The sequence below is a fragment of the Alosa alosa genome, chromosome 7 (assembly GCF_017589495.1).
Source record: "Alosa alosa isolate M-15738 ecotype Scorff River chromosome 7, AALO_Geno_1.1, whole genome shotgun sequence".
NCBI lineage: Eukaryota > Metazoa > Chordata > Actinopteri > Clupeiformes > Clupeidae > Alosa > Alosa alosa.
The window spans coordinates 34,576,779-34,599,624 of NC_063195.1; the positions used below are offsets into that span (position 1 = coordinate 34,576,779).

At 43.9% G+C, this 22,846-nt stretch overlaps 1 protein-coding gene across 3 annotated transcripts in view; it reads right to left on the bottom strand.

The window, feature by feature from the left end:
• myh11a (myosin, heavy chain 11a, smooth muscle) overlaps positions 1 to 22,846 on the bottom strand; it is a 30,283-nt gene that overhangs the window by 1,694 nt on the left and 5,743 nt on the right. Inside the window, exons 4-41 of one of the 3 annotated variants that reach the window (XM_048247349.1) lie at positions 20,456 to 20,483; positions 17,471 to 17,570; positions 16,971 to 17,000; positions 14,031 to 14,123; positions 13,166 to 13,229; positions 12,659 to 12,757; positions 12,315 to 12,458; positions 12,092 to 12,187; positions 11,697 to 11,968; positions 11,428 to 11,601; positions 11,132 to 11,305; positions 10,907 to 11,021; positions 10,556 to 10,746; positions 10,311 to 10,432; positions 10,122 to 10,191; positions 9,713 to 9,873; positions 9,475 to 9,583; positions 9,157 to 9,288; positions 8,642 to 8,848; positions 8,290 to 8,427; positions 8,058 to 8,181; positions 7,632 to 7,803; positions 7,289 to 7,501; positions 6,570 to 6,714; positions 6,050 to 6,256; positions 5,541 to 5,645; positions 5,301 to 5,453; positions 4,617 to 4,865; positions 4,175 to 4,387; positions 3,725 to 3,937; positions 3,451 to 3,612; positions 3,241 to 3,369; positions 3,066 to 3,154; positions 2,851 to 2,974; positions 2,423 to 2,631; positions 2,158 to 2,266; positions 1,749 to 1,921; positions 1,246 to 1,278 (exon numbers count right to left, since the gene is read on the bottom strand). In XM_048247349.1, coding sequence (XP_048103306.1) covers positions 1,254 to 1,278; positions 1,749 to 1,921; positions 2,158 to 2,266; positions 2,423 to 2,631; positions 2,851 to 2,974; positions 3,066 to 3,154; positions 3,241 to 3,369; positions 3,451 to 3,612; positions 3,725 to 3,937; positions 4,175 to 4,387; positions 4,617 to 4,865; positions 5,301 to 5,453; positions 5,541 to 5,645; positions 6,050 to 6,256; positions 6,570 to 6,714; positions 7,289 to 7,501; positions 7,632 to 7,803; positions 8,058 to 8,181; positions 8,290 to 8,427; positions 8,642 to 8,848; positions 9,157 to 9,288; positions 9,475 to 9,583; positions 9,713 to 9,873; positions 10,122 to 10,191; positions 10,311 to 10,432; positions 10,556 to 10,746; positions 10,907 to 11,021; positions 11,132 to 11,305; positions 11,428 to 11,601; positions 11,697 to 11,968; positions 12,092 to 12,187; positions 12,315 to 12,458; positions 12,659 to 12,757; positions 13,166 to 13,229; positions 14,031 to 14,123; positions 16,971 to 17,000; positions 17,471 to 17,570; positions 20,456 to 20,483 — 5,333 coding nt within the window. In that variant the 3' untranslated portion in view covers positions 1,246 to 1,253. The remainder of the gene's footprint in view (positions 1 to 1,245; positions 1,279 to 1,748; positions 1,922 to 2,157; positions 2,267 to 2,422; positions 2,632 to 2,850; positions 2,975 to 3,065; positions 3,155 to 3,240; positions 3,370 to 3,450; positions 3,613 to 3,724; positions 3,938 to 4,174; positions 4,388 to 4,616; positions 4,866 to 5,300; positions 5,454 to 5,540; positions 5,646 to 6,049; positions 6,257 to 6,569; positions 6,715 to 7,288; positions 7,502 to 7,631; positions 7,804 to 8,057; positions 8,182 to 8,289; positions 8,428 to 8,641; positions 8,849 to 9,156; positions 9,289 to 9,474; positions 9,584 to 9,712; positions 9,874 to 10,121; positions 10,192 to 10,310; positions 10,433 to 10,555; positions 10,747 to 10,906; positions 11,022 to 11,131; positions 11,306 to 11,427; positions 11,602 to 11,696; positions 11,969 to 12,091; positions 12,188 to 12,314; positions 12,459 to 12,658; positions 12,758 to 13,165; positions 13,230 to 14,030; positions 14,124 to 16,970; positions 17,001 to 17,470; positions 17,571 to 20,455; positions 20,484 to 22,846) is intronic. The other 2 variants (XM_048247347.1, XM_048247348.1) reach the window with 2 other exon arrangements.

A 22,846-nucleotide genomic window follows, 5' to 3' on the forward strand; every position in this document is an offset into this window, starting at 1 on the left:
TATGTTTAAAAATACAAACTGAGATGCAATGTAGAAGTGGCACTTTATGTATGATATCTACGATATAAACCGAGAGTTTAAAGAGTATAAACAGAGAAAACTTGTAACAAACATTAATGGAAAATATTTAATGATGAATGTATATAAAAAAAAATATATGATTTGCTCCATTAGTTATCCTGACAACAGGTCACTTCATTACGACTAAGTGCTGTGTTTTGTTTCTGTAGACTTGTGTGGTGTGATGAGATGAAACAGGAATGCAGCAGCAGCAGCAGCAGCAGTAACACTTCAAAGCTTTGAGTCAAACAAAGTCCTTCAGAGCTCTGACCAGCATCCTGGCCAGCACCATTATAGGTCTTACAAAATTACTTTTCTAATCTGTGAAAAAAAACAATCACACTCATTTTTCACACCTGAACAGTTCCGACTGTACAGATTGTAAATTGGCATGCCAAATGATCCCACTAATCATATTCTACAACTGCTGTAAGTGATTTTTGAAATCCCAAATTTGCTTGCTTGCTTTAAATTCTGAGATACTTGAAGAGTAGGTTACAAAAAACTAAGAACTCAGTTCTTAGCTCAGTAATCTGGGACTGAATTTTCAACATGGGCTGGCAGTATTAACCAATCAGGAAGCTTCCTACTTGCTTAGTAGTCTACTTAGCATATGTACCGAAGAAAATCAGTAGGAATCACTTACATATTTAAAGCAAATTTGTTTTGTGAGATACAAAATGTTTGTGCTTTAGACCCACGAATGACAACTTGGTTGGTTAGGGACTTTTATCAAACTGATCAAATAAAACAATAACTTATCAAATTATGTTCATAGACTGTTCATCTGTAGGGTTTTGCTTGACTAATCAGTGAAGGCCAGAAAAACAACAGGTGAACACAGTACATAACTTTTCAGAAAGGCAGATTTAGAAGATCATGTTGTAAATATAGCCAGTGTAACTCATTTGAGTCATAACTAAACAAACAAATGAGTTAAGTTTAGATCTCTAAACCAGCCTTGAAATAGAGAGAAATATGGTCAAATTGTTGGAGCTGATCTTCTCAAACATTGTGCTACCTTTAAGTTTACAGTCTTTGCTGTGAGACTTTTGAAGAACAGATAGCAGATGTTTAATAACATTAACCATATTTCACTCAGAAAATGAGAAGATCAACGCAAGAGGTGCTCTGTGACCAGAAAAGGTATCACATTGTGATGAAGTCCTAGAGGTGCAGCGGTACCTGCATAGTCACTGCGCAGGTTCAGGATTGCCTCTGCAACAGACACAGACACACTTTGACTGCTTGTATTCCAAGACAGACGTACGTCTCGAATTCCAAAAGATGCTGAACTCGTCTGTCTATTTATTCAGAGCCATTTCTTGTTTGGCCTTAATGCCACTGGGTGATGGACTTGGATAAATTGTTAAAAACTAGGGCTCGGATCTGAACCCTGTCTATACGGTCTTCTTCTCCTGGAATGTGAAGGCTTGAGGCTGAGAACTGAGGCAGCATGATCCAGCTCATGGATGAAAATGACAGAATGAGAGACAAAAGACACTGACAACAAACAATGCGACAACACAGACAAGACAAAAATAATTCTGACCATTTTATTCTTTCCTCTGGTGGTCGTGTTGGAATGTCTCTTGAATTGAGTTCATCAAAGTATTTCTGATGAGACACTTTTAACTTTTCAGTACCATGTAACGGCGGCCCACGGAGCTCCGGCCTCATTCTCCTACCTGAGTTTACTCTTGAGAGAGTTGACCTCGCGCGTCATGTTGTCATTGGCCTCAATGGCCTCCTCCAGCTCTCTCTGCAGTTTTCTGCGGGTAGCAGTGATGCGCTGGGACTCCTCCTCTGACTCCTCGAGCTGCCTCTTCAGCTGCTTCATCCGCACGTTGGTTTTGTCCGCCTGAGAGGAGACAACGCAAACACCGAGAGCAGAGACTTCAGGGGAGAAGTGGTACCAAGCCTTTGAGTTATTTATTAGTGCTACAATAGCAAGCTTTCTTGCCAATCTAAGTTTAAACCTACAGACACAAATGACCTCTCATTTGGCGTAATCCATCAGTAGCTTTGAATAGGTATAAACGAGAAAAAAGTGGTACGAGAAAAACGAGAAGGCAAACTAAAAAATGAAGAGCTCACCTGGTCTTTGTACTGCTCTGCTTGCTTCCGCTCATCCTCCACCTGAATGATCAGGTCCTTTAGCTTCTTGTCCTTCTGACGCACGGCCTTGGCAGTAGTCTGCTTATCTCTATAGAGGGTCACACACAATCAGTGCCACAGCGCTTTCAGTTAACACAAGACATGCCACCACTATGTACCTCCTCCACCTCCTCCACCTCTGGTGGTCATGGTGAGATGTTCCCCAGTGCATGCGTTAGTGCAGTGTGTGGTGTCCAGCACTCACCTGCTCTCCTGCTCCAGCTGCTCCTCCAGCTGAGCCACTTTGGACTCCAGGGCGGAGATGGAGGACTTGAACTTGGACTTGACTTGGTTCTCCATCTCCTGTAATTTGGCTTTAAGTTCTTTGTTCTGCCTCTCCATTTGCTGCCGTGCACTCTCATTCTTTTGGGACGTGGAGCGCTCTGACTGAAGCTCATTGGTCAGTTGGTCAACCTGAAGTGATTGAATGAGACAATGCAAACAAAATTAATATCACGTGACTTGTACAACCTCTTCTGCATCTGTGGTTCTGGCAGCATATTATTATGTACTATTCCCTTTACGTTCAGTTACTTCAGTGGCATATCATCCCAGTGTTAACTCTACATAAATGTTTATGACCTTGATACCTTCATGGCACTTTCAATTCAGTTCTGTTGTCTCCAGTGTTACCTGTTGCGTGCTCTTCCTCAGTCGATCATTGACAATCTCCGTGTTGCTTTGCTCCTCCTCCAGTTCCTCCTCCAGCTGAGAAATCTTTGCTTCCAACCTCCGCTTGTCATCTGCAAGGGCTGACCTGGAAATGTTCCAAAAATTGTGTTACAATTAGGTAAAAGTGAAGAGGGCTGTGATGCATGCGTCTTTTAGCATAATACTATCAGACGTACTTTCCAGAGGTGTTGCTGGTAAGCTCATCAGCAAGCTCATCTCTCTCAGCCTCTGCTTGTTTCTTTCCTCTCTCTGCGGCAGCCAAGTCCTACAAAGAAGCGTAATCACCACTTTTAGACTTCCAAAATTCTAGATAGCTCCTGATAGCTTGTTGAGTGAAAGAAAGGTAGGTACCTCCTGCAGCTGCATCAGTTCTGCCTCCAGACTCTTTGCCTTCCTCTCGCTTTCCTTGGCGGTGGAGAGAACATCCTCCCTGGCAGAGCGAGCATCATCCAGTTCCCTCTGGTAGTCCTTCATCTGGGCCTGTGAGAGAAGCTCAAGTTAGCCTTGCCATAGTCAGAAAACACTCCTCCATGACATAAGATGCTCTGGAATACGTCTCACCTGGATCTTGCGGAGCTGCTTGATGGCCTCATCTCTGCCCTTATTGGAGGTCTCGATCTGGTCCTCCAGATCCTTCACGTCTCCCTCCATCTTCTTCTTGGCGGCGGCCATGCTGGCTCTCTGCTTGCGCTCGTCGTCCAGCTCTGTCTCAAGCTCACGCACCTGCCAAGAGCAGACGGCTCCTTTAAATTCTCTGCGGCTTTTAGAGAACAAGGAAACGTGGAGCATATCAAAGAAAATGTCAGTCAGATTTTTCTGACGGCCATGTACGTACCTGCTTCACAAGTTGTCTCTTCTTGTCCTCTCCCATCTCGTCTCTGCCCTGCAGGTCCCTCTCAAACTGGGCTTTCATGGCCTGCATGTTGACCTCCAGGCGCAGCTTAGCATCCTCTGCTGCTTGCAGCTCGTCCTCCAGCTCCTCCAGCTGAGTCTTCATCTCGTCCACCTGGGCCTCCAGGCCACGCTTGGACTTCTCCAGCTCGTGGACCTACAACACAAGGACAATGGGCTATCATCACAGGAGGATCTGCAGCAACAATAATGGAACCATTATCCTTTATTTAACAAAACAGATGGCAGGCTCCTCATCACATTCATGAATCCTTTATTTAACAAAACAGATGGCAGGCTCCTCATCACATTCATGAATCCTTTATTTAACAAAACAGATGGCAGGCTCCTCATCACATTCATGAACAAAGTATCTGAGATGGGATGAACTTACGCTCTTGCCAACGTCATCCTTTGAGCTGACCAGGTCCTCCATCTCAGCCTTCAGGCCTTTGTTGACCCTCTCCAGCTCCTCGCGTGAGTCCTGAGCCTCCTCCAGTGCCCGGGCCAGAGACAGCGCCTTGGTCTCCTTCTCACGGGCCTCCTGCTCAGCCCGATCTCGCTCATCAGCGTACTTACTAGAGATGCTCTTCTCCTCTGCCAACATCTGAGCAAATACTTGAGGTTAGCTTAGTTCTAAGTTCTCAGTTAAGTTCTAAGTGCTTGTTACAAGTTAAGCATGTGTAATGCACACTGAAATAGTTTTGACAGTGATTGATGACAGGCATTTGATGACAGCTGATTGATTATAACAGGCATTTGATGACAGTGATTGATTATGACAGGCATCTGATAACTGATTATTATTGATTGTAAGACATTTGAAATGAACTGACCTGGTCAAACTTCTTCTGTTTCTTCTCCAGGTTCGAGACGACGGTCCTCTGGTTGTCAAGATCCATCAGGACGTCCTCCAGCTCCTGCTGCAGCCTGTTCTTGGTCTTCTCCATCTTGTCATGAGCTGCTGCCTTCTCCTCAAACTGTGTGTTGGAAGCCTCAAGATCGCGCTGCAGTCGCTTCTTGTTCTCTTCAAGCGCCTCTACGTTTCCAGACATATCCTCAAGCTTCTTCTTGAAGTCTGACAGCTGTGGATTTCACATATCAATCATTTCAAATTAGTCTCTAGATTAGATTAGATTAGATTTTCATCTAATTGGGGCAGCCGTGGCCTACTGGTTAGCACATTGGACCTGTAACCGGAGGGTTGCCGGTTCGAATCCCGACCAGTAGGCACGGCTGAAGTGCCCTTGAGCAAGGTACCTAACCCCTCACTGCTCCCCGAGCGCCGCTGTTGATGCAGGCAGCTCACTGTGCCGGGATTAGTGTGTGCTTCACCTCACTGTGTGTACACTGTGTGCTGTGTGTGTTTCACTAATTCACGGATTGGGATAAATGCAGAGACCAAATTTCCCTCACGGGATCAAAAGAGTATATATACTTATACTTAATCCCTCCCAGTCTCACAAAATAGCTGGTGAGATGTTTGACTGTGACCATGATGAGACGGACGGTTGGCCCACCTGGATGTTTAATGTGGTGACATGTCTCTCCACGGCCCTCTTGGCCTCTGCCTCCTCGTCCAGCTGCTCTTGAAGACCGTTGCGGTCGTCCTCCATCTGCCGCAGCTTGGTGGAGAACTGCAGCTTCAGTCTGGTCTCCTCGGCCAGCAGCTCCTGAAGGCACACAGTTAGGTTTAGGGTTTGCAGTCCATTACAGTGTGTGAAAATGATCACTGAAGAGGAGGAGGACTGATAACTCACCTGTGTGTCGTGGACCTGAGTGGTCAGACTGGCCACATCTTTGCTCAGCTTGATGTTCTTACCCTCTGCTTCATTGAGAAGGTTGGTCACACCCTCCAATTCCACCTACAACGACAAGGTAGAAAATCTGTCAATTTGCATGGCATATGCTGTTCTATGAGGCAAACTCTTTTAAGCAGTTATGTCATGGTTGTCCCAAACATTTAGAATGTGAACACCACTGAATTAAATCACAGCACTCACATAACTGTAGTTGTTTTTGAACCATATAGCTAAAACCCAAAACTTCATGACTGTGGTCAGGCCTGCTTCCAAGGAAGCTCGCCAGATTACTAACACTTTGTGATGAAAAAGAGGCAAAATGTATACAGCTGTGTTGATAGCAGTGCTTTTGGGGGCTCAGTTACGAACTAGTTTATCTTTGTTGCCTGACATGATCAAAGTGTTACACCCATGTAATATATATCAATCATCGTAACTTGTGTCAGCTGTTTAAGTATTGCACTCACAGTTATTTTGGAGACTCTGTCGTTCAGCTCTGTCCTCTGCCTCTCCCCCTCGTTGTATTTGGACTGGAGGTCACCCAGCTGGCCTTCCAGCTTCTTCTTCTTGTTCTCCACGTCCTGCTTGGCTGTGTTGATCGAGCGGATCTCGATGTGCAGCTCCGACGTCTCCTTCTCCAGGGCCTGCTTGGCCTTATCCAGGTTGGACTTCACCTGTAAGCAGCAGGGGAACACGTTCTAGTTTCCGGCAGTTGACGGCACTTGACTGCTGCAGTATTACTCCTTTGCATAGGAAGTCCTATTCCTAGTATTTCTTCTAATCGATGGATGGCTGTCCTGTTTCTCCTGCAGCCTGTATGCATTGCATTTCTCACCTCTTGGTCTCCAGTCTCTTGCCAACTAAAATCTATCATGAAAACTCAACAACTATGCCATTCACCATTACACGTGAACCGTTATTGAGCACCACACTAACAATCTCTTCCTCCCAACAATAAAGCTGACAAGTTGTTCAGCATCCACCTACCCTCTTGGACTGCTCCAGCTGCTCGTTGAGCTCCTCCACGACCTGGGTGTGTTTCTGCCTCATCTCGTGCACCTGGGCTTCGTGGTTACGGCTCTCGTCCTCCATCGCCCGCTTCAGCATGGTCACCTCCTGCTCTCGCTTGGCCCTAGAGATGCCCCACAGGACAGCATGTCAAACTCCACACCTCTACTCCACACCTCTACTCCACTGCTCTACTCCACTGCTCTACTCCACTGCTCTACTCCACACCTCTACTCCACACCTCTACTCCACACCTCTACTCCACACCTCTACTCCACACCTCTACTCCACTGCTTCGCATCAAATGTTTTTTGAATCAAATGTAAAAACTCAATTAGCTTTCAAGATAATATTAAAAACTTCTTTCGTGCTGTCTGACACACATAATGACATAGACAGCAGCTAGATGGCCATCTAGTCTATGGATTGAAGAATAATGACCTGCAGTGTGGATATTTTCCTCAGTAACCAAAGCACTTCACTTTTTGGTTTTGACTATCAGTATGATTTTTATTTTTCGGCATTGATTATTGCTTTTGATTGAATATGCACGTTGATCGAAGAGTGATCACTAAACATCTATAGAGATGGAAGGTCTGAGGTGGAATAACATCTTGGTACAGTTGAAAAGGCTTGAATCGGATTTTTGAAGAAAAAAAAAAAAAAAAAGGTTTAAAAATGTTTAAAGGCTAGCGCACCTGAGCTCCTGCTGGGTGGCCGTGGTGTCCAGTGTGTCCTCCAGCTCGGACTTGAGGGCCTCCAGCTCCTCTCCCAGGTCGCGTTTCATCTTCTCTGCTTTGTTGCGGGCAGAACGCTCTGATTCCAGGTCCTCCTGCAGGTCTGAGATGTGTCCCTCCAGCTCACGGATCTTCTTTAGGGCGTTGTTCTTCTGAGCCAACTCGTCTTCCAGCCTAGAATACACATCAAGCAGGACTTGGTGGAACTGAAGTAAACGAGACCATTTGGGCCCATTACAGCCAATTATGTCTTTGAATGGTGCACCCTTTGAAGCTAAATTTGAAAGCTGCTGGACAGTGTTACCTGGCCAAAGCATTCTGGAGCTCTTCTTCCTTCTTTGCAAGCTGTGATTTCAGATCAGCGATTTGTGCCAGCAGGTCGGCTATCTGCTCCTGCAGGTCATTTGACTCAGCTTCCAGCTTCCTCTTGGCCTTGTCCAGCTCCTGTCTGCCCTTCTCCTCCTTCTTCAGTCGGACTACACATCAGGAACACGTTCACACGTTACTTGTCCAGTCGGACTACACATCAGGAACACGTTCACACGTTACTTGTCCAGTAATGCTGTTCTTTCTCACATTGTGTCATGTTCCAATGTCTTTTCAGGGGTGTGAATCACAACTCTATCACTTACAAAATCTTTGCTCTGCTTTCTTGCTTTCATATTTTATTTGAGCGAAAGCTGCCATAACTGTGTCATTTGGATGTTTTAATGACAATATGGATACTAACCCTCAAGTTCAGAGATCATAGATTCATGCTTGTTCTTCAGTTTGGTGAGATTCTTGGACTTCTCTTCTTCCTCTGCCAAGTTGGAGCTCATGTCTGCTACCCTCTCCTCCAGCAGTTTCCTTTCCTGTAAAACAGAAACATTTAAAGGTTACATTTATGCTATGTTTTTTATCACTGAGTGTAGTGACTATGTGTTTAGTTAATTAATATTGCTACATGGTATAGTAGTTACCTTCTGTAGCTTCATGTTCTGGTCATCCATAACAATGAGGTCATCCTCCAGTTTCTTGATCTTGCCCTCACAGGTGACTTTTTCCAGTTGCAGTTTCTGGCGAGCATCCTCCTCTTCCTCAAGGTGTTCTTCCAGATCCTGGGAAAGAGAGAGAGAGAAAGGGGAGGGACATCAGAACCTTAAATTAAATACAAAGATGTGGAATGGCCTACTGTAGTCCTGAATATTTGAGCACTTATTTTGCTTTTGAGGTCATCACTGATACATAGGTTTGTTACGGAACAGCCTACTCAACACACATTGTATGAAAGTGTCTAAATCATGTGATATGGTGAATGATTAGCAGCTGGACCTGCATCTGCGCCTGCATCTTCTTCTTCTCCTCCTGCAGGAGGATGGAGCGGTCCTCCTCCTCCTCCAAACGGGCCTCCATCTCATGCAGGATCTCCTCCAGCTCCTGCTTCTTGCTGGCCAGACGCACCCTCATCTCCTCGGCCTCAGCGTACAGCTCGGTCTCAGCCTGCAGCTGCTCCTGGAGCTGGTTCCTCTCCTCCACAATCTGGAGAGGGAGGTGACAACAGTGTGTTTAAGGGTGGGGACACAACCGCAGGTTCAAACTATGCAGCAGCCCTAGAGGTGGACCCAGCAGGTAAGTTTGGTTACTAGGAAACATCTACTTCAATGCCAAACCATTGAAACTAATGGAATTATGTTTTTGAAAAAATAGGTAGAGTTAATATGCAAGAGGAAGCTTTGAAATATGATGTTAGTGGGCTAGACTGCCAACCAGTGGACAATATAAAAAGTGTCAGACGTTGAGGTGACAGTTGAGTGGGTGTACCTGAGTGTGCTTTAAGGTGGGTGTACCTGAGTGTGCTTTAAGGTGATGTCCTTCAGCTCGGTCTCGAATCTCTGTGCTGACTCTTGCACTCTCTTCAGCTCGTCGTCCTTCAAGCTCATCTCTTCCTCCTGTCTGGTCACCTGGAGCAGAGGCTTGACCTGAAGACACAGATGGGGGACTAGTTAACACCACTGGCCCACTCATTACAGTGATTACATACAAGGAGGGCATATTCATATATCAGGGAATTTGACACTGAATTAATTATGTGAAGCTAGATTCTAAATCAAACACAGTTTTGTGGGAGGTTTTAACTTTGGAAAACCTGGATCTTATTCACTCACCTTGGTGAAGAGTCTCCACCACTGCCAGTTCCTGAGTTTGAGGTAGGCGGCACAGTTCCTCTGGATGACCTTCATAGCTGTCAGCTGCTGCTGCAACTTGGCGAATGCCCTGCAGTGCAGTTGACAATTTTAGTTTTTCTTTAGGTAATGGTAGATGTAGAGCACAACACCAGCAACACAATATAGATTCAGTTCTTTGTGATGTATTACAAGATGAATCTGTGATAAATATTCATACTTTCTGGCCAGGAATCCTCTAGCATGGGCTTGGAAGGCAATGACGATGACCGTGATCTTCATGTCTCTCTCCTCCTCCAGCTGGGCCAGGACTCCTGTCCTGAAGAAGATCTTACTCTGACCAATCCGGAACAGGTTTGCGTCCAGATCAAGGTGCTTCATCTGTTGGAGGACAGAAATGGGTTAGCCAATGTTCACAGCAGAGAGTGTGACCTTTCTGTATCTTCTGATACTGTGTAAAACATAGTTAGATAGTGGGTGGATCATAATGGGCAATTCCATGCAAAACTGTCACATCCATAACGCCAACACAATGCCATGGTATTTAGTTGGCGTTATGGACGTGACAGTTTTGCGTGGAATTGCCCTAATAATGATTGGATGAGAATTGCCTTGTTTTTTAGACTCACCATGACGCAGCAAGCTTGTTTGCCATCCATAAAGCCTTTAGAGATATGACCGGCAGCTAATATTTCATATCTATGGGAAGCAGCATTAATAAATCAATATCACAACAAATAAAAATAAAACAAATAAAAAACGATTAAAATATTCCTCCTCAAACTAATCTTTCTAAAATTGAAACATTGACATTTTACCGCTGCCGGAACTCCTGGAAGACAATTCTGTTGGGGAATCCTTGCCGACAAATACGGATACCCTCCAGCACACCGTTACACCTCAGCTGCTCAAGCACCAGATTAGCATCCAGCTTCCCTGCCTGTGGGAATGGACTCCATAGAATCAGTCATGAGTGATATTTAAAAAGTTTTGTTTATTAGAGGTTTGTCCATAAATAAGCGAAAGTGAGACGTCATTAAAAAGGACAAGAGCAAAACTTCACCCTCTTCTCGTGGTTGGGGATGATACAGCGGACAAAGTTTGGCTGGGTGTTGTGAAGAGTGGTCATCAGTTTGGCCAGTGACTCCTTATAGAGCTGGCCCACTGTGCGGAACATTCCCTTCTTGGTCTTGGAGGAACTGGGTCCACTGTCCGACATCTTGGCTAAGGTGTCCAGACCCACAACACGGTCGGCTGTGAGAGCACAAATTGTATTTGATTAGACCATTGGTTAGCAGACATTCCAATAAACTTCTTTAGAGGTCTTCACTGAAAACAAATCAAAATGGACATTTTGTCGAGCTGAGCCATAATTGATTTCTGTCATTATAATTGAGAAAGTCATGCTTCTCACCGTCTCTCCACAATTCAGCCATGAATGCATTTGAGGAGTTACTGAGTAAAGCAGTCACGTTGTCATTCAGAGGGTCCATGTTCTTCGTCAGCCATGCTGTGGCATTGTAGTCCACCTAAACAGCGATGATGTGGAAGATCAATGTCATTCCAGGGCTTTCATGGCATCTAGAGGCAGTTCATCAGGCAAGGACAGGTGGCATACAAGCACAAGAGTGTAGCGTACCTTTCCAGCATAGTGAAGCACAGAGAACTCTGTCTTGTCTTTCAGCTGTTTGGGTTTGGAGAATTTGGTGTGGTTGCCTTGTGTGTTAACAAGCTTCTCAACAAAGGAGACGTCCGTGGCTTTGGGGAACCAGCACTCCTCATCCAGCAGAGCCAGGATGCCTGGAGGGTTGTTCTGTTGAGGGCACAGAAAGAATTGAGAATTACCAAGCAAACATCATTTAGTCATAACTATATATCCAAAACAATTTGTATATACACTTATACACTTATATACACAAGCATTAGCACACTAACCGGTCTTTCAATTAGTTCAATGCAGGGTTGCAGATCCAGGCCGAAATCGATGAAGTTCCACTCGATGCCCTCCCTCTGGTACTCTTCCTGCTCCAGGATGAACATGGTGTGGTTGAACAGCTGCTGCAGCCTTTCGTTGGTGTAGTTGATGCAGAGCTGCTCGAAAGAGTTATCCTGTGAAGGGGAGGGTTACATTAGCTTGCGAACATGGTCATGCAACACACCTCATGAAGTGTGTTAAATTCTAACCGTGTGAGAAATTCACAAACCTCAAAGATCTCAAACCCAGCAATATCCAAGATTCCCAAGAAAGAAGCACCCTGGCGTTTGGTTTTGTCCAGAGCCTTGTTCACGCGGGCGAGAATCCAACGGAACAGACGCTCATACATGGCCTTGGCCAGGGCCTCCACTGCAAAATCAGCCTGCTCTTTGGTTTGGGCTTTCTGCACCACCTCCCGGCCCACTTTGATGCGCGGTGTCAGCATAGCCTTTGTGAAGTCAATGACATTGATACCCTGAAGATGGCACACTTTCTGGGCAGCTGAGGACGAACAAAGAAGTACAACAGTGACCTATGGAACTAGGTTTGGCGTTAGACAAACACTCATTTAGGTCGCCTTAAAACTCTGTGTGCGTGCAAGTGCTGTGGTCCTATTAGCCTCACCTGTGTTGTCTGGCATGGTGGCCTGCTCTTGGTTCCTCTCCTTCTTAAACTCAATGTTCCCCAGCTGCAGCACAGTGGAGACCACCTTTTGGACATCTAAGGGGCAGAGAATAGAAGTGAAAGACGAGTAGCTTGAGGACAGGATTGAACAGCCCGCCTGAAATCCCAAAGTAATATTTACACCAGTGGCTTCCAACGGCTATTTTTTCTCTGAGAGCTTTACCTATCCTCTCCTCGTCTGTGAAGCCCATGATGTCCATGGCCTCCAGGGTCTCTTCATACATGTCTTCATCCGTGGCGCCTGGCACCTGGACGTGGCCCTCAAGCAGGAAGCGGTATTTGTTCCAGGGCTCCAGCAACAGGTCCTCTGGAAAACATCAACATGGATCCAGAGCCATTTGCTACATGAGGTATCATACAATGGTCTGCTGACCTGTGACTTGTGTTATTTCATCAATAATAACTACATGGCATGTTGTCAATAATATCATGCTGGCTCTACTTTGAATCAATAATCCATACATGCCATGGCAGAAATGTTAATATCATCACCACAATGCCCAATACCTCGTAACTTGTCCTTGGCTCCGGCCACCATGTAGTAGAAGATGTGGAAGGCTCTCTCTGTTCTAGCCTGTCGGATACAGCGAGACTTCTCCAGAAGGTCTGAAGTAGTTTGTCTGTCAAGGATATTCCTGAAACTTGTCTTAGGAACTGTAAATGCAATCATGAACTTGTCTTAAAGTTAATGGTGAGTGCTTGAGATAAAACCCAAAGCATGTCACAACTATCTGTTATTTAACACTGAGGTGTAAAAGCTGGTTTTGACTTGGTAAGAATCTTTGATTCAACATTAATCTTGTATTGGAGTGCAACCCATAGGTCTTCACCACTCATGTCTTATATTAGTGTGCCAACAGCCTTTTAGTGTTTGCTTCATCTCAAGTGTAACCTTTGTGACTTTTCATAGGACAGTGAGAACAGTGGAGCAGTGAGGTGTTCAGCTCTGGGGTTTGAACAGTGTCAGCGTCGAGAGAGCTCCACAGCACAGCCGCTCTTATACACTTAGGATACAGGTTTCAATGTTGGCTCCAACAATGTAGCCTGTCACATCAAAGTTAATGCGGATAAATTTGCCCTGTGGATGTAAAGAGATAGTATGAGGCAGTGAATAACATGTATAGTAGTATGCACAGTATATATATATATATATATATCATACCTGTCAACATTTAGCTTCCCAAAAACGGGAGATTTTTTTCGGGGTCAGTGTTTATACCAGATCTGTGTTTGCATATGTAATACGTTTCATACACGTGTTTCAACACTGCATTTCGGTCGTTGCTTTTACCTTACCATTAGGCTACCTTACGCATGCCAGTTATGTATCCACCAGCTGCCTGCCTGCAGCCTACTTCCAAAACTCCAAAGCTGCTTGCTGTCAGATTTGGTTCCGAGGGCACAAGTTCAGTGTATCAACACTCAATAACAGTTTATCTGATGTGTTAATCAATTAAATTCCCAACAATTTCACAACAGCTAGCTCTGGAGTAGGCCATTCAACTAGCCCGCTTGCTTACGACGAGACCCGCTTCCTTATTTGGGTTTTGGGTTGCCAGGTTTTAGCCTTGAAATGGTTAAATTTCAAACGGTTGAAATTGAAACTAAGTGATCGTGTATGTGTAGGGTGTATTTCATACACAATCTGGCAACCTGAATGGATCAATGATTTTAAAATGAAGTTTGATGGCCATGCAAATTACGGGAGTTTTCCGGGAAAAATAACAAAACGGGAGGGTGCTGGGAGATGACCTTGAAATATGGGAGAAACCCGGGAAAAACGGGAGTGTTGACAGGTATGATATATATATATATATACACACTGTATATACTTTACTTACAGTAGTTATGTTCAACAGTCTTTGGGATCATGACTTACAAATCTGGAGGAGTTGTCATTTTTGATGGTCTTGGCGTTACCAAAGGCCTCCAGGATGGGGTTGGCCTGCAGCAGCTGCTTCTCCAGCTCTCCCTACAGTGTCAACAGCACACGGGTCAGTTGGATTTGAGACACATGTGCATGATGGGGTGGTCAGAGAGAAGAGAGACAAATCATGCAGATACAGCGTAAGTGTTCTACCAGTCACATGCTTCTCAAACTACCTGCCCCCAACCAATGACCCAAGGGCCAAATGAAACAAAAAAAACGAACCCACGCTAGCAACTCCCTTCACAGAGCTCAAGGCAGACAAAGTTCACAGTTCTCATTGCACTCCAGTATGCACCTTGCCAGCTGACACGCTCACAACTACTTAGTGTCAACTCTGGAGCTCATGAGCATGATTGTGGAAATGAGGACAGCACACTGCCAAGGTCCAGCAGCACATCTACACTGGCCCCTGGCCTCCGACAGGTGGAACAGGATAAACTGAAGGCCAGTAATATAGTAGGACACAATGCCCATTTCGGTGGCTCAGTGTGTCTGATCAAAGATGGGCTGTTGGCTTGTTCACACATGTCAAAAGATTAACCTTATCTATTTAATTCTATTTTTCTACAAAAGTACTTTTCATACAAGTCACCAACAATATAGCATAAAACCAACAGAGGTGGAGCAGGCAGGGTATTGACAGTTATTTAGGATTATATGGGCAGAAAGCAATATTTTGTTGCTAATGGGGGCTTTGAGTATTGTTACAATTCAGCCAACAGCCTATCAGTCTGGTGACTGTCAAAGTTCTTGTCTGTATAACTTCACCAAACTACACAATCCTTTTAGAGCATTGTCGGACCATATTTCAAATTCTTTTTGACTAAAGAAGTAGTCCAGATGATGGAGAACCTGCGGATCTTCAACCCAAACAGAACAGGCGGATCTAAACTGCACGGCATTGCTGCCAAAACCTTATTAGAGTGTTTTGCGTTGTGAGTCAGAACGTTGAAAGATTAAAAGTTAACAAACAGCTCAGTGTTTTTGCAGGCCCTTAGAGTGAGCCAAACATTATCTAAATGATGTTCAATTAAAATGTTGTTTGGCTAAACTATATGATAACACAAAGTAAACAACTGTGTTAACAACACAAGCGCTTCCTAGAAACTGGAAGAAAAGCATCAATAGATGTCAAAAGTGCATTTCTTTAATGTTTAAGGAAGAAGAGGAAGAGACATGTACCAGAACCTTCTAATCACAGGAGTGGACCGTCCTGCTGCCTCACACACTGGTAGGAAAGAGAAAGAGAAGAAAAGAAGAGAAGAGAAGAGAAGAGAAGAGAAGGAAGCACAGAGAGACAGCACAGTAATAAAGGAAGACATACAAGCTCTTGGAAAGGACTGTTGAAATGATGGAGGAAAACAGGAGATTAGAGAGGATAAGATTTGCTTGGCTAGAGTAGAGATCAGAGGGCAGCCTCTGTCAGAGAGTCTAAGAAATAAACGGCAGCAGATTTTATCAAACCCCTGCAGGAAATGTATATATAGAGGCACTTGATCATGATACAGGCGCCTTAATAACACCACAGGGTGGACCGTACCACTGAACTCACCAGAGGGGAACAAGGAACACTAAACACAAAGCTGTTTCCTACTGTGACATGACAGGTTTCAGAAGAGCACCCTGGACATCCTTGTCATGGTTGAAAACATTATTACAGAAGGTGCTTAAAAATCCACACTGTGCATCAAGGTGTACCAGTACTAAAAACTACAGGAATTCAACAGATCAATCTGTAACACCATCTGTGAAGCCCAAGGGTATTAAATACTTATTAACAATACTAATAATGTATTGTAACACCTTCACTATGCATTGGCTCATGTCTACATGGCATATTTGAGTGACTTCCAAAGTTTGTGTACTTTTCACTAATGACGAAAGCCCTACGAAATGATCAAATACATTTGTCAGGGTGTGTGCATTTGACAGTATTGGCTGCACTAAAAATACTGATACAATATTGGACATGGTTTGTGTGTCTATAGTGAACTATTTCACATATGTACTTGGTCCAGTAGCATTGATTAGCACACCTGTCAGTCACAAAGTGTCCATCTAGGTTTTCCCTACTGATGGCTGTCCAATGCACTGCTATCTGCTACTGTCCATGGGTCAGTTGTGAGAAATGCAAGATATGTTTGCAAAATGCTCCATAGTTCTATGTGCAGTAAACCTTACATGAAAATACCTGAGTTACTAGTACTCAAATCAATTATTAGTTTGAACTTAAATTGATTGAATAAATAATAATTAAAAAAAAAATCAAATATTAAATATAAAACTCAAATATTTTGAGTTAGTCTGACGGTTCGTTTTTACAGTGTATGGCAACATGGAATGCATGGTGAATGTATTACAATGCATTATACAAAACAGCACACATTTGGGCTTAACAGAGGGCGTTACTGATTGAGCTCTGGATGATGGTTATAGGTGGATGAAGGAAGGCATGAGGTCTGTGGAAGGACATCAGGTGGACTGATGAGCAGGAAAGGAGGATGGCATGCTCACACTGTGCTCAGGGACTGGTGACTTTACCATTTCAATGCCAGATGGTCACTCTGGCAGTGAAAGAGTTAAAGAGATCCCAGGTGGGGGAGAACTTTCATGATGCCCCCATAGATACCCATAGGGCAGTGGGTAAACACTGTATACCGGGTTTAGATACTGTTCATGACGTCTCAGTCACTGATCAACTGCATCATATTTAAGCTAGCTCAGAGTGAATCCTCATGAGTGTTGAGGCCCCTGTTTACTAGACCACAGTTCAGTCTTTTCTCTCCTTATTTTTAATGTCAGTGACCAACTCCAGCATGCAGTAGTTCTTGACTCAAAAGTTGCACACACACACACGCAGAGAAACTCCAAGCAATCCCCTATACTCACAAAAGACAACCCCGATCCTGATTCTGTTTTCTAGTTGGAGGAAATTGTGATGTACAAGGTTATCACAGTCAGGGTCCTGCAAGCTAGTTGATGCTACTGTCAGGATATGGACATAAACTGGGAATGATATGTTGAAAGGCAACGATTTAAAGCTTAAACATTTACAGCATAGAGTTACCCAGTTCTGCCGAACGACAAATCCTTTATAATCCTATTACTTCTGACACTTAGTTCAGGTCAGTTACACACTAAAAGCTACTTTTGCTTTCCTATAAATGTGCATGGCTCTAATCCCTAGTTTGAAATAAAGCTTCTAATTCATGCATCTTGTAATTCATACAATACTGAATGTCCTAAAAATGCTATTGCATGTGTAACTACAATATATACTGTATTTCCTAGAGATATCATATGTTACTGAGGGTTATCTAGAGTGTTATTAACCTTGTTTGACAGCTATAGTAAAAGCATCTAAAGGACACCGTTGTGTGGATACTTACAGCACTCGTGTCCTTTTTGCCTTTGTGGGAGGAGGCCACAACTGCCAAATACTGAATGACCTTTTTGGTATTCTCAGTCTTTCCTGCCCCAGACTCCCCTCTGCAAAACAAGCATCATGACATGGTTGGAAAACACTGCTGACAAGAGGTTATCAACACATCCAGTACTGTTAATCTAGCTTTCCCCAGGTCTATCTGCAACAGCTCTGTGTGATGGGTTGAGTTCTTTATAGAGATGGCATATATAGTGTCTGTCTGACATTTTTGCAGAAGTATACCACAAAAATCCAATGTGATGTTGTGATTAAATATTACACTTTAAAGTAGCTTCACTGTCAACATTAAAAAGTCAGATGGACCGTTAGATATCAATGTCAACACTCTATCATGAAGGTCCTATGTGTGGCACCCGATGACAACCACAAATGATATTTGAATGTAAAAATACACATAGAGCAGTGACTGATGAATGTGACTGTGTAAAATTGTATTTCAGTATGCTCTCTCTGGAACCAGAGTTCTTCCTCATCATTGTAAGAGCAAACTGTGAGTGCAAAAACTGCTGTGTTGTATTATTAGACTTTGATCTGCGATATGGGAGAGACGAGTGATCCCAGCCTCCAGCTGCCTCCAACATCTCCTTATAAGGCAAAATGTGTGTGGGATTCACAGGGCGTTGCAAGGGGGGCTTGCTTGGCCGGCGGTGGACATCATCATTCTCTTTTATTGGGGCCTGTGATCACCACCTTTTACCTTATGTGTTCTTCACACTTTAGTATAGTAATCCAAAAAAATGCTTCCTGTGTTGAAAAAACACTGGTTCAAACTACAATGAGTTGCCAGCTTTTTCAACATCAGAAGCATTCACTTGTCTCTCAGCATGTAATGTAGAGGGGAAATGACCCTTGTTCTCGTGCGTGCACATGTCATGTCATTGTAAAAGCAGAGCCTTTTCTCCATGCCAGAATTCTGTCACCAATAGCAGTCCAGCGTTACTGCTGAGGGCCAAGCTGTTTTAGATAGAGTCCAGTTTACTGGATGGCATCAGAGGTATACCCTGGCCTGCAACAGCTAACATTAGCTATTCATGGAGCCAAATGACATAATGTACAAATCACCCTCCTAACATGCCATGAAAGGAGATGAAAGCCATGAGGACTGACCAAAGCACTCAGTACGATTTCGGTTCAAATCAAATGACGGCCGTGACCTGCCCTTGGCACAGGCTCTGCCTCTCCTCGTGAAGGTCACCACTCGCATAAGGGAAGGAGACACTCATTCCCACATCACCCTTAAGGCAAACTGACCACCTCAAGCCTACTGGCCTACTGACCACCTCAAGCCTACTGGCCTGGCATCGAGTGGACAGCAGCGATGTGTTGCTCATTCTTCATATCCTTGTTTTCCTCTGATCTCTATGCTTTTATTTATAAGATTATTTGGTAATTCACTTCGATGTCACTGAGTTATTTTTGGTGCCATTCTATGTCACACTATGTCAGTGTGAAAAATGAATTGTTACTTTTAAAGGTTAAGTGACTTCAGAACCGATGGAACCGTACAAAACACTCAAACAAATTATGGTATGTATGTTGTGATAATTCCTTTGCTTCTGCCTTAGCAAATGGCCAGGTATGACATTGCTGGATTTACAGTGTTTATGTTCTCCGATGACAAATAACACACATATAGGAAGTAGTGTGAGGCATGAAAGTATCAACATTTGATTTCTCGAGTTCTGGCCCAAACAGATACTTGGCCCCATTAACTGCGATAAACGATCTCGAGGAATTTCTGCCTTGCTCAGTCCATGTTTACTTTAGCATTATATAAGCACTCACAAAGGACAGTACAGGTGTAGTGTTACCCTCTGGGAGACCCCTAGTTGTTTGCAGTGCTGTAGTGACGCAAGTGATGCCAGATCACCGTCTGTTCTCATGGTTCTATAGGTGCTCAATGATTTTGTACTGTATACTTATGTCTCTTGGAGAAAACGCCCTAGTAGAGGTGTACCTAATGCACAGTTTACTTTTCTAACATGTCAAATAAATGAAGAAGCACAAACGGTCTCTATCACTTGGGGTATGATTGCTCCACCAAACAAACAGGAAAAAATATAGCAATCTCTCTAAACAAGCCCATAGGAAATGCCAGGGACCATTCCGGAAGTGCTCAGATGTGATCAGAAAATTCTGGCGAATCCAGACATCAGCCTGCTCAAAACAATCATAAACGGCCGTCATTTCCTCTGCTGCCCTCTGAAAGCTGCACAGGAAATGTGCTTTAAACCTCCTACAGAGACGCAGAGCCCATGCTGTTACAGACTCTATTTTAAAACAATGTGCTGGTGGCTTGGTGGATGACAGATCATTGATTACGTCATAAAAGTGACTTTGACAAACGTGCTGTAACAAGTGCTTCAGTGCCAGTGGCACACAGGCCACAGTCAAATGGAGTTTTATGGAGCACATTCAACATGGCTGCTTAACCCACCAGGGGAAGGAGGGAGGACGCCCCAGAAATGGACAGTATTCACAAAGATTGTTTCAGACAAACAAACAGGCACAAACGAGCCCAAACACAAACTAATCTGGCTTCAGCATCGGTCCAGAGGGCACACTTCCTGTGAGTAGGATGATTCTAAAGAGAGCTGACCCCAAGGGCTCTGCTGAACCGTTCCCACTGCAAGCCAGCAACTCAAATACCATCTGCAGTCTCACTGGTCAATCACAGGCTGTCTTTTTCCTGTTGTGCTAACGCCATTTCCCATGTTCACATTACTGTACATTACTGTACTTCTGAGTGCTATTTAAATACATCTCTTTGTTTTTAAGCACTGTTTCCTCCTCTCAAAAATAATAAGAATCGACTTGCAAAGATACATTTATAGTTCATCAAAAACGTTGGATATAACACCTACAGGTTAATGATGATGTTGTAACAGTTTCCCCTCTAAATTATAAATGCGTTTGCAGTGTGACTTACGTGCAGAGAATAGACTGGTCTTCACGATCTGTGTGGAAATGAGAAAGAAGTACAGATTAGTGGCCATTACTGTCACAGCGTTTCCCAAACAAAACCACATGGAGTACAGTATGAGGTTCCTCTAGGGGTTGAAAAAGGCGATGTGATTACAAATGAGGTTCATAAAACCACAACAAACCTCTGCAATGAGATAAGTGTCTCAAAACATGTGGAAATCCCTCAGAGATGCACACGGCTCCATTTAAGGATATTTTTTGAAACAGTATCCTCAGTGTGAAAAGCCAAAGGGGATCTGTAGGTGTTCAATCTTGAGGAAACCATTTGGCCACCATTAGATCAATTATCAGGAGGGTTTTGGATGTTTGCCTCAATCTAAACATGACCCCTTCCTAAATCCCCCGGAATTTCCATTCATCTGATGTTACAATAAGACCCTCACACATGTGGTGACGGCTCTGTTTTAGACTGACGCTGAGGCTGAATGAGGTGGATTTAGCCAGTGAGAGTGCAGCACCTATTCAAACGGCTCTCTAGTGAACCAGTCTCTCAGTAAACAGCTGGGGAGCCGCTGCTCATTTTGGCCTCTGTCTCACTCTGGGCTTGGGTCCACACACAACATGCTGCTTGTTCCTTTACTTCTTCCTAATTAAGGCACAAGCCTGGGCAACCAGGACTCGGACCATATTCATAACAGAACCAAACACAGAGATGGGACGCAGCCCTGCAGACAGAAGACTGAAGAGGGCTGAGATTAGACTCTGCCGCCGAGCAGGCTGTCTATACAGTCGCTCCGCGATCACTCTAAAGGCTGGTGACAAAACCGTGAATCTAGTAGCAAAAAACGAATGCAACATCTAGTTGTCACTTGAAAAATCCAAAGAAACATTATACAAGGACATTTAAATCCCAGTGTGCTGTTCAACCTGCGAGGGAGATAGACAGTGTGGCTACGGCTATGTCCAAGAGGAGGAGGTGGGGATGAAGACAACATCCTCCCATGTGACCCCTCCTCATCTCACATTATGACATGGGCAACGCCCAGTCAAGCATGAGGATCTCACTGGACTTCAAAGCATTATCATCCCTAAGCCCTGGTGAAGGAATGTAGCTCTTCCCAGAGGGAGGGCCACGTCTCGCTTCGCCACCGTGAGTGCTCATCTGAGATCATTTGACTGACTGACGGGTGTCTGTCTGTCTCTGGCTGATTGCTCTCTTCAGTTCTCTACAGCAACACTTCAGCTAGTTCTCCAAACGATGTGTCAGCTTTACTGTTTCCTGTGATTGTGAGTGTGTTAAACCAAACCACTGTGTTGGACATACTGTATGTTAAGAACTAGATCCTCTTTACCAATGCAGCTTATTGTGACTGTTTTCTTGTGTAATAATAATATCACTACAGTTATCAGTAAATGAAAGAACTATTCCAAAACAAAAACTGTTTAAATTAAAGTTGCAATTGACACACTTTCATTATTGCTGAATTGTTTTTAAAGGCAATTTTAGTCACGTCTTTTGATGCCCCAAAAAACTTGTTAAGTTTTATGCCTCTGCCTATTGTTTTGACATCCATGTAACTATAAACATGGCAGGTTGCAACTTGAGGAACCTAAAATGGATGAAGTCATTTTCTTCAGCTGGCTCTGACAAATACTGAAGCCTTTCCCATGTGAAGGAAAACACTCTATTGACAGTGAAATTGTTGAAATTGTAATAGATGTTATATTCATTTCAATACTTACACTGCCAGAAATGTGGCTCTACAACAAAACGGTGACCAACCGTAACCCATTATAAGCAACTGAACCAGGCAACCAAATCAGGCAATTAATTACCTTCCCAAATAATATTATGATAGGTCCTTGCTAAAATCTCTGTTTCAGTGAGATTCTGTACAGTTCCATAAACCTAGTGCTTCAATGGCTCATGTGCTTGCTATGTAACCATCATCAGGTCAAAAAGTTAGACTGTTAAAGTCTCAAAGTCACATTCCCACAATCTTCTGTCTGCAGTTGTTGTGAAAAAGCCCAATCTATGTTGGATTGAAGCCCTTCATGTAAACATTATGAGCGATGATTTACAGTTATAGCCAAATCACAGGCAGTCATGTGTGGATGGTTGAACGCTTACATGCTTGTGGCCCCTTTTTTCATTTAGATTCCTTCAGGAGATCCGGAAACTTCTAATGTCCCCCAGGGTCAAGTGGGCATGACTCTGAGAGCAACACTTAAAAGCCTGTGGGAACTTGCCTCCTTCCCCTTTGAGAACCCAGCCATGTTTTCAAAAGGCAAAACCACAAGGCACTCACATATCAGCTGGCCATCACTTTGCACTTTTTAAAGCAGCGTATTAAAACAGGGAGAGGGAGACTGGCCTCTGGGGGACAGTGGTGGT